The sequence below is a fragment of the Neoarius graeffei genome, chromosome 7 (assembly GCF_027579695.1).
Source record: "Neoarius graeffei isolate fNeoGra1 chromosome 7, fNeoGra1.pri, whole genome shotgun sequence".
Classification (NCBI taxonomy): domain Eukaryota; kingdom Metazoa; phylum Chordata; class Actinopteri; order Siluriformes; family Ariidae; genus Neoarius; species Neoarius graeffei.
In genome coordinates, this window is record NC_083575.1 from 21,488,185 (window position 1) to 21,502,489 (window position 14,305).

At 41.0% G+C, this 14,305-nt stretch overlaps 1 protein-coding gene across 1 annotated transcript in view; it reads right to left on the minus strand.

The window, feature by feature from the left end:
* The window catches only part of plpp4 (phospholipid phosphatase 4), a 378,904-nt gene that overhangs the window by 142,769 nt on the left and 221,830 nt on the right, over positions 1–14,305 (minus strand). Inside the window, exon 2 of the mRNA XM_060925399.1 lies at positions 7,168–7,276. Coding sequence (XP_060781382.1) covers positions 7,168–7,276 — 109 coding nt within the window. The remainder of the gene's footprint in view (positions 1–7,167; positions 7,277–14,305) is intronic.

Genomic DNA, 14,305 nt, shown 5'->3' on the forward strand with positions numbered 1-14,305 from the left:
AATAAATTCATTCTTCAACAAGACAATGAAAGCATGAAAAACAAAGTCACATGTATACATTACAATTTCATGACATGAATTTTGTTTCATTGTTTACTGCTGTAAATCTGCTTGTCATGTAGATCAGGTCCTGAGATAGTCATGCCAACTCTTGGTTTTGAGTCTTTTCTAAGAAGGACTGTGTCACGATTTTCCACACTGATTGTATTTAGCTCCAAACCCCCTACCCCTGATGATGGTGATATTTGCAAAAAAAACAATATTAGCAATAATTTAAGTTTAAAAATGCAATAATTACAAAATGACATCTTGTAATTAGTTTAAAAGCCAAGTTACGCATGTTCCTCTATGACAACCTCTTTAAGTAAACAACTAGAAGAGCCAGATTCTTGACCTTATGTAACAAATAAATAAAACCAATAGTAATTAATACTAATGGACAAGCTCTCATTTTGGTGGATGCAAGCCCAGGATGGGGCATAAAGAGCATGAAAGTGGCATCACTGGTCTTATATTTTAAGACATTAAGTCACACACACACACACACACACACACACACACACACACACACACACACACACAGCACGAGAGTACTGTGCAAAAGCTGTCGACCAAAAATGGTTAAAAAAAGATTAAATGAAATGTTTCAATATTAAAAAAAAAAAACTATAAACAGCAGTAAGCCATAATAAATGAAACAAAGTCAATATTTGGTGTGAGATGACTCTTTGCTTGGAAAAAAAATACTAGTCTCAGGTACAATGAGTGCAGTTTGATAAGGAAATGAGCTGTAGGTTTTACTGAGCATCTTTCAGAACCAGCCACAGTTCTTCTGGACACTTTGACTGTCACACTCGCTTCTTCATTTTGCACCAAAACCCAGGAGCCTTCATTATGTTTTCTTTTTTAATCTGAAAAGTGCTCTCTTACGTATGTAATATGCTGTTTACATACAAACTTTTTTCTGTAACATTTAATTTTGTGCTGGAAAACAAACATTTGGGACTCTAAAATGTTTTTGTACTGACTCAATAATGTAGCAGTCATAAAATAGAAATCTACGGTATAACAAAGTTTGTATGAAAAAAAATAGGATGCTGAAGACTTTTGCACAGTATTGTATATTATGTACTGTATATATACACAGTAGTGTATATATATATATATATATATATATATATATATATATATATATATATATATATATATATACACACACACACACACACACACACACAGAGGGTGTTTCAAAAATTTTATATAATTTCAAAATCTATTAACTTTGCCAATTCTCGTTCAATTGACCTCAAATTTTAACAGCATGTGTGGAAACAGGTCAAAATTTTATGTTTAATGTTTTTTTGTTTTTATCTTTTTAGGTATATAAATGCCATTCACAGGAAAAGAAAAGACGTTTTGTGTGCTAGAGTACGCTCGAACACAGTCGAACAAGACTGTGCAGTGTGCATTAATGAGAGAATTCTCTAAAAATGCAACAACTACAATGCAGATTTGGACACGGCACAAAAAGTTCAAAGAGGAAAGCTGTGTGTGCAGGGCAAAAGGATCTGGACCACCACCAGCATCGGAAGAGACGGTCAAGCGGGTTCGCGAATATTGAAAATTTGTGAAACCGTTCATGGAATCCACATACCTTTGAATTTCTTGTTCAAATTTTGAGGAATAAATCTTATATTGCTCAACATTAAGCCTGTTCAGTTTTATTTGCCTGGACTATGTAGTTTCTCGGATGTTTACACACACACACACATTTTACACACACAACCCCGATTCCAAAAAAGTTGGGACAAAGTACAAATTGTAAATAAAAACGGAATACAATAATTTACAAATCTCAAAAACTGATATTGTATTCACAATAGAACATAGACAACATATCAAATGTCGAAAGTGAGACATTTTGAAATTTCATGCCAAATATTGGCTCATTTGAAATTTCATGACAGCAACACATCTCAAAAAAGTTGGGACAGGGGCAATAAGAGGCTGGAAAAGTTAAAGGGACAAAAAAGGAACAGCTGGAGGACCAAATTGCAACTCATTAGGTCAATTGGCAATAGGTCATTAACATGACTGGGCATAAAAAGAGCATCTTGGAGTGGCAGCGGCTCTCAGAAGTAAAGATGGAAAGAGGATCACCAATCCCCCTAATTCTGCGCCGACAAATAGTGGAGCAATATCAGAAAGGAGTTCGACAGTGTAAAATTGCAAAGAGTTTGAACATATCATCATCTACAGTACATAACATCATCAAAAGATTCAGGGAATCTGGAAGAATCTCTGTGCGTAAGGGTCAAGGCCGGAAAACCATACTGGGTGCCCGTGATCTTCGGGCCCTTAGACGGCACTGCATCATATACAGGCATGCTTCTATATTGGAAATCACAAAATGGGCTCAGGAATATTTCCAGAGAACATTATCTGTGAACACAATTCACCGTGCCATCCGCCGTTGCCAGCTAAAACTCTATAGTTCAAAGAAGAAGCCGTATCTAAACATGATCCAGAAGTGCAGACGTCTTCTCTGGGCCAAGGCTCATTTAAAATGGACTGTGGCAAAGTGGAAAACTGTTCTGTGGTCAGACGAATCAAAATTTGAAGTTCTTTATGGAAATCAGGGACGCCGTGTCATTCGGACTAAAGAGGAGAAGGACGACCCAAGTTGTTATCAGCGCTCAGTTCAGAAGCCTGCATCTCTGATGGTATGGGGTTGCATTAGTGCGTGTGGCATGGGCAGCTTACACATCTGGAAAGACACCATCAATGCTGAAAGGTATATCCAGGTTCTAGAGCAACATATGCTCCCATCCAGACGATGTTTTTTTCAGGGAAGACCTTGCATTTTCCAACATGACAATGCCAAACCACATACTGCATCAATTACAGCATCATGGCTGCATAGAAGAAGGGTCTGGTTACTGAACTGGCCAGCCTGCAGTCCAGATCTTTCACCCATAGAAAACATTTGGCGCATCATAAAACGGAAGATACGACAAAAAAGACCTAAGACAGTTGAGCAACTAGAATCCTACATTAGACAAGAATGGGTTAACATTCCTATCCCTAAACTTGAGCAACTTGTCCCCTCAGTCCCCAGACGTTTACAGACTGTTGTAAAGAGAAAAGGGGATGTCTCACAGTGGTAAACATGGCCTTGTCCCAACTTTTTTTGAGATGTGTTGTCATGAAATTTAAAAATCACCTAATTTTTCTCTTTAAATGATACATTTTCTGAGTTTACACATTTAATATGTCATCTACCGTATGTTCTATTCTGAATAAAATATGGAATTTTGAAACTTCCACATCATTGCATTCCATTTTTATTTACAATTTTTACTTTGTGCCATTTTTTTGGAATTGGGGTTGTGTATACAGTGGTGCTTCAAAGTTTGTGAACCCTTTAGAATTTTGCATATTTCTGCATAAATATGACCTAAAACATTATTAGATTTTCACACAAGTCCTAAAAGTAGATAAAGAGAACCCAGTTAAACAAATGAGACAAAAATATTATACTTAGTCATTTATTTATTGTGGAAAATGATCCAATATTACATATCTGTGAGTGGCAGAAGTATGTGAACCTCTAGAATTAGCAGTTAATTTGAAGGTGAAATTAGAGTCAGGTGTTTTCATTCAATGGGATGACAATCAGGTGTGAGTGGGCACCCTGTTTTATTTAAAGAACAGGGATCTATCAAAGTCTGATCTTCACAACACATGTTTGTGGAAGTGTATCATGGCACGAACAAAGGAGATTTCTGAGGACCTCAGAAAAAGCATTGTCAATGCGCATCAGGCTGGAAAAGGTTACAAAACCATCTTTAAAGAATTTGGACTCCACCAATCCACAGTCAGACAGATTGTGTACAAATGGAGGAAATTCAAGACCATTGTTACCCTCCCCAGGAGTGGTTGACCAACAAAGATCACTCCAAGAGCAAGGCGTGTAATAGTCGGCAAGGTCACAAAGGACCCCAGGGTAACTTCTAAGCAACTGAAGGCCTCTCTCACATTGGCTAATGTTAATGTTCATGAGTCCTCTATCAGGAGAACACTGAACAACAATGGTGTGCATGGCAGGGTTGCAAGGAGAAAGCCACTGCTCTCCAAAAAGAAAATTGCTGCTCATCTGCAGTTTGCTAAAGATCACATGGACAAACCAGAAGGCTATTGGAAAAATGTTTTGTGGACGGATGAGACCAAAATAGAAGTTTTTGGTTTAAATGAGAAGCGTTATGTTTGGAGAAACAAAAACACTGCACTCCAGCATAAGAACCTTATCCCATCTGTGAAACATGGTGGTGGTAGTATCATGGTTTAGGCCTGTTTTGCTGCATCTGGGCCAGGACGGCTTGCCATCATTGATGGAGCAATGAATTCCGAATTATACCAGCAAATTCTAAAGGAAAATGTCAGGACATCTATCCATGAACTGAATCTCAAGAGAAGGTGGGTCATGCAGCAAGACAACAACCCTAAGCACACAAGTCATTCTACCAAAGAATGGTTCAAGAAAAATAACATTAATGTTTTGGAATGGCCAAGTCAAAGTCCTGACCTTAATCCAATGGAAATGTTGTGGAAGGACCTGAGGCGAGCAGTTCATGTGAGGAAACCCACCAACATCCCAGAGTTGAAGCTGTTCTGTACGGAGGAATGGGCTAAAATTCCTCCAAGCCGGTGTGCAGGACTGATCAACAGTTACTGGAAACATTTAGTTGCAGTTATTGCTGCACAAGGAGGTCACACCAGATACTGAAAGCAAAGGTTCACATACTTTTGCCACTCACAGATATGTAATATTGAATCATTTTCCTCAATAAATAAATGACCAAGTATAATATTTTTGTCTCATTTATTTAACTGGGTTCTCTTTATCTACTTTTAGGATTTGAGTGAAAATCTGATGATGTTTTAGGTCATATTTATGCAGAAATATAGAAAATTCTAAAGGATTCACAAACTTTCAAGCACCACTGTACATACACACACACATACATATATAAGGCTGTCGCCTCACAGCAAGAAGGTCCGGGTTCGAGCCCCGTGGCCGACGAGAGCCTTTCTGTGCAGAGTTTGCATGTTCTCCCCGTGTCCGCGTGGGTTTCCTCCGGGTGCTCCGGTTTCCCCCACAGTCCAAAGACATGCAGGTTAGGTTAACTGGTGACTCTAAATTGACAGTAGGTGTGAATGTGAGTGTGAATGGTTGTCTGTGTCTATGTGTCAGCCCTGTGATGACCTGGCGACTTGTCCAGGGTGTACCCCGCCTTTTGCCCGTAGTCAGCTGGGATAGGCTCCAGCTTGCCTGCGACCCTGTAGAACAGGATAAAGCGGCTAGAGATAATGAGATGAGATATATATATATATATATATATATATATATATATATATATATATATATATATTAGTATATAAACACCTTCACAATAATCTAAAATTAATCACAACCCCCAATATCACACCAATTACCAAGTAGAGATGACATCCTCAAAGTATATCAAATTAATTAATTTGAGGCACAATAATCAATAAAGAACAACTTATTATGTAGTGTGGCTCTGAGGGAGCTGTAATTGTTATATTTAATAAGTGGGTTTAAGACTTCTTATTTAAACATTTTTAGATGTGACCTTTTGCTGTTTACATCAGGCTTGTTTGTGAACGCCACAAGGCACAATGCTATCACAGGCATCTTGTTTTTCTAAAAAGTCAGAACAAAATGCATAACTTAAAATAGTCGTACACTGTGCCACCAGATATTATTAACCAGCTATGGCAGATGCAAATGTTTATGGAGAATCAGCAAGAGCTGACCTTTATTATAGGAGAAACTTGCTATAAGTCAGTCTCATGCTTGTGAAATGTGATGGTGTTCTTCAAGCAATCTGGAAAGGTTGTTTAATTATGGCATTATATTTCACATAGCGTATATTGTGTATTAGGGTCATAACCAAATATGAATACATTATTCATGATGAACTGTGTTCTAAACAAATACAAATATATGTACATTATACTTTTTTGTGTTTTGGAACGCTTCACATGGCCTTCATAATGGTTGAGACTTGTATGCCTCAGGACACGGCAAGACTCCTTGTTTATATGATCTTGTGACAGTTCGTATGGGTGGGTGGAGCACAGAAGGACGGCAGGCCAGAACTGAGTTCACAAAACTCTTTTATTTTCACTTTTCAGTGCAAAATTTTACTCTCTCAGCCACACACGCACGCACGCACACAAGTCGTCTGGTTGGGGAGAGAGCTCTCTCTGCTCTCACTCTCTCTCCTTAAATAGGGCGCAGTCACTGGGGAAGACACACAAACACATTAATTAGCATCAGGTGCAGTGATTCTGCCATCTACCTTCCCTGACTCCGCCCTCCGGTCACAGACCGACGCTTGACCACGCCCCCACTGCCACATACCCCCGTCCGGCCTGCAGCCGACTCCCCCCCCCCTTGACGGGAGAGGAAGTCGGCCACGACCATCTGCGCCCCCGGCCTGTGGATCACCTTGAAGTTAAAGGGTTGGAGTGCCAGATACCAACGGGTGATCCGCGCATTGGCATCCTTCATGCGGTGGAGCCACTGGAGGGGCGCGTGGATGGTCGTGGCCGACTTCCTCTCCCGTCAAGGGGGGAGTTGGCTGCAGGCCGGACGGCCGCCCGGCCTGAGTCGGGCGGTGGGGGTATGTGGCAGCGGGGGCGTGGTCAAGCGTCGGTCTGTGACCGGAGGGCAGAGTCAGGGAAGGTAGGTGGCAGAATCACTGCACCTGATGCTAATTAATGTGTTTGTGTGTCTTCCCCAGTGACCGTGCCCTATTTAAGGAGAGAGAGTGAAAGCAGAGAGAGTTCCCCAATACAGTGTATTTTGCATGTCTTAACTGCATTTTTAAGCTGGTTCACTCGTTTTTAAGTCTTTTTGTTCTTGTTTCTTCCTGTTTCCTAATTCCTGCGTTTACAGCTATTTTCTGGTTTGGATTGTAGCCTTCCTGATTTGTGAATTCCAAGTGGAGCTTTGCCTCTGATCTTTGTGCCTTCCTACACTCTGACATTCAATAGATCCAGGGCAATAAAGACAGACACTCTCCAAAGGTCAATAAAAACACTTTCCCAGCACGTTAAACCAAAAACTTGACTTACAAACATGACTCTCTTGGGGATGAGATCCGATTCTACCAGAGGGTTCTTGTAGAGCCAAAGCTCTTCAGGCTGAATAACTCTTTCAAATGGCTCCAGGAACTCCGTGAACCTGAGAGAGAGAGAGAGAGAGAGAGAGAGAGAGACAGAGATATTCACTCATTCATCTCTATTAACACAACTCAGACGATGTCTAGTCAGCCATTCTGAGATCTGTTTCCTGTGATTATAGCGTAGATGGCAAACTGTTCTTAACCATAACATAAAAATTAATAAACCATGAATACATTAAACTATATTTCTCTGTGAAAATGACCTTAAACCTTACTTACTTTGCTTAGGGAAATGATTTCTCAAAACAATTTCCTGCTCCCTACACACAACTTATTGTACATTAACTGAAAAGATCATAAGCCGTTCACAAGAATGTCACTAATACAAGTCAAGTCTCGTCAAAGAATAAATACGAGATATAAAAAGTGACACAGGACTATTCAATATTTAAAAAACATACAGGTGGAAAGGGGAAAACATGACAATAGTGTGTCCTTTAAACTGTATTGCTTGTGCTTTTTTAACAGTAGATATTGTGCTCTCAGAGCACCCTTTTGTTTGTTTGTTTGTTGGTTTGTTTTTTTGCAAATTTATTTTTCAGTGAATTTTCAGTCAAAATTAATTATTGATCACGTATTTCAAAGAAAAATCAAAAACTATAAAACACTGCTTGCATTAGCATTCACTCCCTCCAGGTTCCTGAAGCTCCAACTGAAATATAGTGTCTTAAAGTGCATATCCAGGACCAAATTAGGTTTTTTTTAATATGAAAGAATGTCCCTTTACACACTTATCCAGAAGGGTAATTTTGCACAAGGCCATCTGTCTACAGCAGAAAAAAAAAAAATAACAAAACGTGTCTGGAAAAATCCCAAGGGAGTCTGGAGCCAGATTCGTGAAGTCACCTGCGGAAGCGCCAGCAGGCAGTGAGAGCTTGCATGGTTTCAGTGCACAGCCTGTGTAGACCAAGTTTAGCAGCTAGCGATTTTGCATTGAAATATGGAATTGTCACCTGAGCGCAATGTGGGAAACGATGAGTACTAATCCCATCAAGATTGGTGTTGCTACACCCTCCTACGATACATCTGTTAACCATTTTAATAATTACGTGATAACGTTGAAGAAATTTGCAGAAAACCACCAGGTCGTTTTCTCAAACAAACCAGCGCTGACATAGGATTCAGAAGGAGGCGTCCCGCACGTGACGAAAATCAATGTTTGCCGGGAAATCCAAATACCAAGTTTTTTCAGAGGCGGACCAATTCACCTCAAATGGCTTAATTTCAACTGAATTTTTCTGGTATTGCACAAGTTAAAAAAACTGCACAAAATGCAAAATGTGACAGTTATTTGACCAAAGTTTAATATAAAATAGGAGAATTACATTGATCTTGCTCCTGAATTTACCCGTGATATGCCCTTTAAGGTGGACACAATTGACTTGACTATTTCACAGGTGAAGGCCAATTATATAAAACGGCTCACTCTTACTGAAGAACCACCTCAGTTGAACTGTCAGTTCAGAGCCAGAAGGAAAGGAGTACACTGCAAAACATGATATCTTAAGAGAAAATAGCTTTACTATGGGTGAATTTATCTAATACTTCTTAGAAGAGTATTAAAACTCAAATCGATTATTTAGCTTACTTTTAGACACTTTTACTCATTTCAAGCTTTAATTTTTCTTATGCTATTGGCAGATCATTTTTGCTTCTTTCTAGAATTTAATGCTTAAAATTCACAAAATTATCTGCCAATAGAAAAGAAAATTTAAAGCTTGAAATGAGTAAAAGCATCAAAAAGTAAGTTAAATAATCGTATATTTGAGTTTTAATACTCTAATAAAAATATTAGATAAATGGAGCCAAATTAAAGATATTTTCTCTTAAGATATTTTTTGCAGTGTAACAAATAAAGACTAAGGAACATTTTAAGAATTACCGAAGGTAAAAGATAAGAGGTAGAGAACTCCATTACTTAGGAATAGGGTGTAAAATTATATCCAAGAGGCTGGACATCCCAGTAAGCTCTGCTAGGAAGTGGAAGCTAGAGCCCTGCACTCCCGCGGGAGTCCCGCGGGACTCGCGGGACCCGCCGCAAAGCAGTGCGGCGAGGGACAAATTTTGAAAGCTCATTGCGGGCGGGACCGGAAGTGCACATATGCGCGCGCGGGCGGGAGCGGGAGTGCACATATGTGGCGCGGGCGGGAGCGGTGATAAGCTGCAGTCCCGCTAACTAAAAACGTGTTTGAAATAAAATTTATAAATTATTAATTTATGTCTATCATTTATAATTTGTACTGAATATTTTATTTGGCATTAATAAAAACATTTTAAGATGCCTAAATTTGCAGAGAGAGTCAGATTGCCAGATTGAGTGAGGAATGGCATCTTAAATTTGCCATTGATCACCCTAACGGGAAAACCTTTGATCACTCTAATGACCTGATCCCCGGACACAGCGGCTGGCTGTTGGGACATGGAAATCCTTCCTGTAATATGCAAATTTGGCTGTCCAATCAGAGGCGGCCAAATTTGCATATTACAGGAAGGATTTCTGGGATAGCATTGAGTCAAGCCTACCGTCACTGTGTAACCTGTCTCTCTGATTAGAGTTGTAGACTAACTAAAGCAGTACTGTAAATCAATTCACTTCTCTTACTAGCTCTGCTTTGCAAAAAAAAAAAAAAAACCACCCACCACCATTGGTACAAAGCAAGCCCATTCACTTTTTTATGCTGATCAGAGAATTACAATGGTTTCTCATGTGATAAAAATGTGCGATTCACGATTAAATATTTTAATTGCTTGACAGCACTAATTATTATTAAAGCCGCAAGCGGCCTCGACGGGCCCTCGCGCCAGCGGCCAAGGGGGGCGGGGGCATGCGTCCCCGCGAAATACCTTCCACAGCTTCTTCGGCAAGAGACATTACTCCCACAATGGCGACAAAGCACAGAATTGGACACAGAGTACACGGTGCGCTGAGATGTTGTCATGGACAGAACATTTTATGCCATGGCTTCCCAACCAAATTAATGTATTTACCTCATCAGTCACCAAGCTATAGCTACATAGGATTGTCTTCTGTTAGACATCTATTAGTCTGTATGTAACGCTACAACACTTGCTACCGACTGCCCACCCATCCCCCACAAGTCATGTGTGTTTAAGGCAACCAAAACAACATACTCCTGGTGCCTCATGATTGTAAACACCTCTCCTGCAACTGCTACAGCGCATTGAGCGCCCCCATTGGTGAAAGTTCACCAAATTTGGAATACATGTCAAGGGACCTATGAAGAGTTGTTGTGTCAAGTTTGATCAAGTTTGACCAATCAGAAGCCGAGATATAAATTGTTGCCTGAAAACAGCGCCCCCAGTGGCAAAAGTTCACAAAGTTTGGGAGATATGTCAGGTGACCTGTTAAGAGTGTGCGTATCAAGTTTGCTCAAGATTGAGTAAATAGAAGATGAGATATTGATTTTTGAAGAATAAATGTTTTGGTTTTTCCCATGTCAGTAGGTGGCGCTATGCTGTACATGAGCGATTATGAGTTGGAAAAATAAGTGTCTACAACAGCAACGTACTATCACAAGGTAGTGGTGTGAAGGAAAAGCATTATGGAATTATTTACCAAAAACCCGTTTTGGAGCAATTGCGTCGGCCAAAAACAGCGCCCCACATGGACGAAAATTCCCAAAATCTGGTATACAATGACATGGGAGGTAGTAAGAGGGTGGCCGTGAAGTTTGACCAAATTTGAGGAAAGATTGGATTTTTTGCCCAAAAATAGCGCCCCCAGTGGCGAAATATCACAGAAATTGGGTAGCATGTCAGAAGCCCAATGAGTGATTTGCGTGTGAAGTATGAGCAGTTTTGAGCAATTAGAAGATTTGTTATGAATTTTTAAGCATGTAAAATTTTGCATTGAAAATTGATTGACGTATAACTTCTGAACGGCTTATCCTACGTGAAACTTATTTAGGAACTTTTGTCAGCCATGTCTGTAGATGATGTCTATCAATTTTGGTGACATTCCTATGAACGGCCTAGGAGGAGTTGCGCCGTCTTCGTGGCCACGCATTTCGCACAAAAGTGAAATTACCTCACTTCCTGTTGGGCGTGGCTAATGCATTGGCATTGCATTTTTGTCCGGCTTAGGGAGATACATATGCGTACCAAATGGCATGCCACTACTACAAACTACATGGCACCCAGGCACCTTTATGCGGGAGGCCAAAATCACAACGACTTAGGGGGCGCTAAAGAGGCCCTGAGGCCCGCCTGGATCTGGGCTTCTGGTTCTCAGTAGCGGTGGCAGTCTAAGAAAAAGGAGCCAAATTTCGTGCGTTGTCGACCATGGCAAGCGCCCCAATAAGGGTCTTGTAAAGAGTTTGCTTGCCAAGTTTGACAAATCAGAAGCTGCAATATCATTTTTGCCATAACCAGCACCCCCAGGGGCGAAAGTGCACAAAATTTGGCGTATATGTCAGGTGAGCTATGAAGAGTTTGGGTATGAAGTCTGATGACAATTGAGTAAATAGAAGATGAGATATAGATTTTTGAATAATAAATTTTTTGGTTTTTCCCATGTCAGTAGGTGGCGCTATGCTGTACATGAGCGATTATGAGTTGGAAAAATAAGTGTCCACAACAGCAACGTACTATCACAAGGTAGTGGTGTGAAGGGAAAGCATTATGGAATTATTTACCAAAAACCCGTTTTGGAGCAATTGCGTCGGCCAAAAACAGCGCCCCCCCATGGACGAAAATTCCCAAAATGTGGTATACATGACATGGGAGGTAGTAAGAGGGTGGCCGTGAAGTTTGACCAAATTTGAGGAAAGATTGGATTTTTTGCCCAAAAATAGCGCCCCCAGTGGCGAAATATCACAGAAATTGGGTAACATGTCAGAAGCCCAAAGAGTGATTTGCGTGTGAAGTATGAGCAGTTTTGAGCAATCAGAAGATTTGTGATGAATTTTTAAGCATGTAAAATTTTGCATCGAAAATTGATTGACGTATAACTTCTGAACGGTTTATCCTACGTGAAACGTATTTAGTAACTTTTGTCAGCCATGTCTGTAGATGACGTGTATCAATTTTGGTGACATTCCTATGAACGGTCTAGGAGGAGTTGCGCCGTCTTCGTGGCCATGCATTTCGCACAAAAGTGAAATTACCTCACTTCCTGTTGGGCGTGGCTAATGCATTGGCATTACATTTTTGTCCGGCTTAGTGAGATACATATGCGTACCAAATGGCATGCCACCACTACAAACTACACGGCACCCAGGCACCTTAATGCGGGAGGCCAAAATCACAACGACTTAGGGGGCGCTATAGAGGCCCTGAGCCCCGGCCAAGTTTGGGCTTTTGGTTCTGAGTAGCGGTGGCAATTCTCGGAACTGGTGCCAAATTTGGTGCGTTTTCGCCCATGGCAAGCGCCCCGAAAATGGCCCAACAGCGGAGAAAAATAAAGAAGAAGAAGAAGAAGACGGAAGAATAATAATAGTGAACTCTTACAAGAACAATAGGGCCTTCGCCCTATAGGGCTCGGGCCCTAATTATTATTATTATTATTATTAGAGACACTACATGCTGAATTCAGAAACAAGGTAAATAATAACAAATGTGAACGTGAGCTGTAGATATTTATGCTCAAATCCACTCAAAGTAGGGGGCGGGGCACCATCATGCTGTGTCAAGACAAGAACTTTCCTGAGAAATAACGCAAACGTCTGCATCATGCGGGATTTGCAGGCGGGATTTGCGGGACAAAATATGGCAGGCGCGGGCGGGAGCGGGACTGGGACTGAAAATCATAATTTTTTTGTGGGCGCGGGCGGGAGCAGGACTGAAAATCATAATTCTTTGAGGGCGCGGGCGGGAGCGGGACTGCACAATGCGGGCGCGGGCGGGAGAGGGACTGAAAAATCCGACCCACGCAGACCTCTAGTGGAAGCTACAGTACATCACACCACCCAAGCACTAACTAGGTAAGACCTCAAAAAATCAGCTCAAAAACAAGTGACTGGTGAAGGAAGCCACAGTGAGTCCAACAGTAGGGCCTCTGCATGCTCTTGCGACAAGGCTTTCGCAGATAGCTTTTCGCAGACAGTTGTAATTTATCGTTGAGCGGGGAGTAATAGGCGTGCGCGATGTTATTCACCGCCACAACGCAAGGGGGCGCAAAGTCACGAAATCGCTAGGAGTAGTTGGTGGGTGTGGTTAGTGGAGTGTTTATCCTCCGGTTACTTATAATGACTAGAACTGGAGTCGTATAGATGTACGTACTTCCTCACTTCCTCGATCAACCGCTCTTCGTGCTGCTCCATCTTCACTCGTGTTTTTAAAAATGGCGGTAGTGAAAACAAACCAAACCGGGAAAGTAGGGAAGCAGAAGTGCGTGTACAGCGGATGTAGAGTGGACCAATCAGAGCCCTCTTGTCTGCGACGCTGTCTGCGAGGCTTCTGCGGTGGTCACAATTTTTGGGAGGTGCGCGCAGAGTGTCTGCGAAGGGGGGGGCTACGCAGACGCCATCTGCGACGCCATCTGCGAGGACTGCATTGTCAGCATAAATTGGCCTTAACTCTGAAGGACTTGCAAAGTCCAGTGGTTAAGAGTGGAGTAGAGCCCCCAGACAACCATTTCAAGAGCTCTGCATAATTGAGGACAGTATGCGAGGGTGGTTAGAAAGAAACCATTGCTCAAAAACCACGATATTGTTAGGTTTTGATCTGTGTGTACTGAAAGAGATTGAATTGACAAAGTATGATCTGGGAATGTAGACCTCTGCCACCTAAGAGATTCTGCCTCATAGATCAATCAGAGAGCAAACAGTCACTGACACAGACATGGCTGCTCAGAGATGTTTCTCAGTTTATTGTAGGACAAACATGAGTACCGTATATATATATATATATATATATATATATATATATATATATATATATACACACATTCAAGAGTGTGTTGTAGCTATGTGATTGGATGATGATGATTTAATTGACAAAGTGAAGTTATCTATGTATAACATAAATACATAAATGGGTGATGAAGCATTACATCACTGGTTTAAACT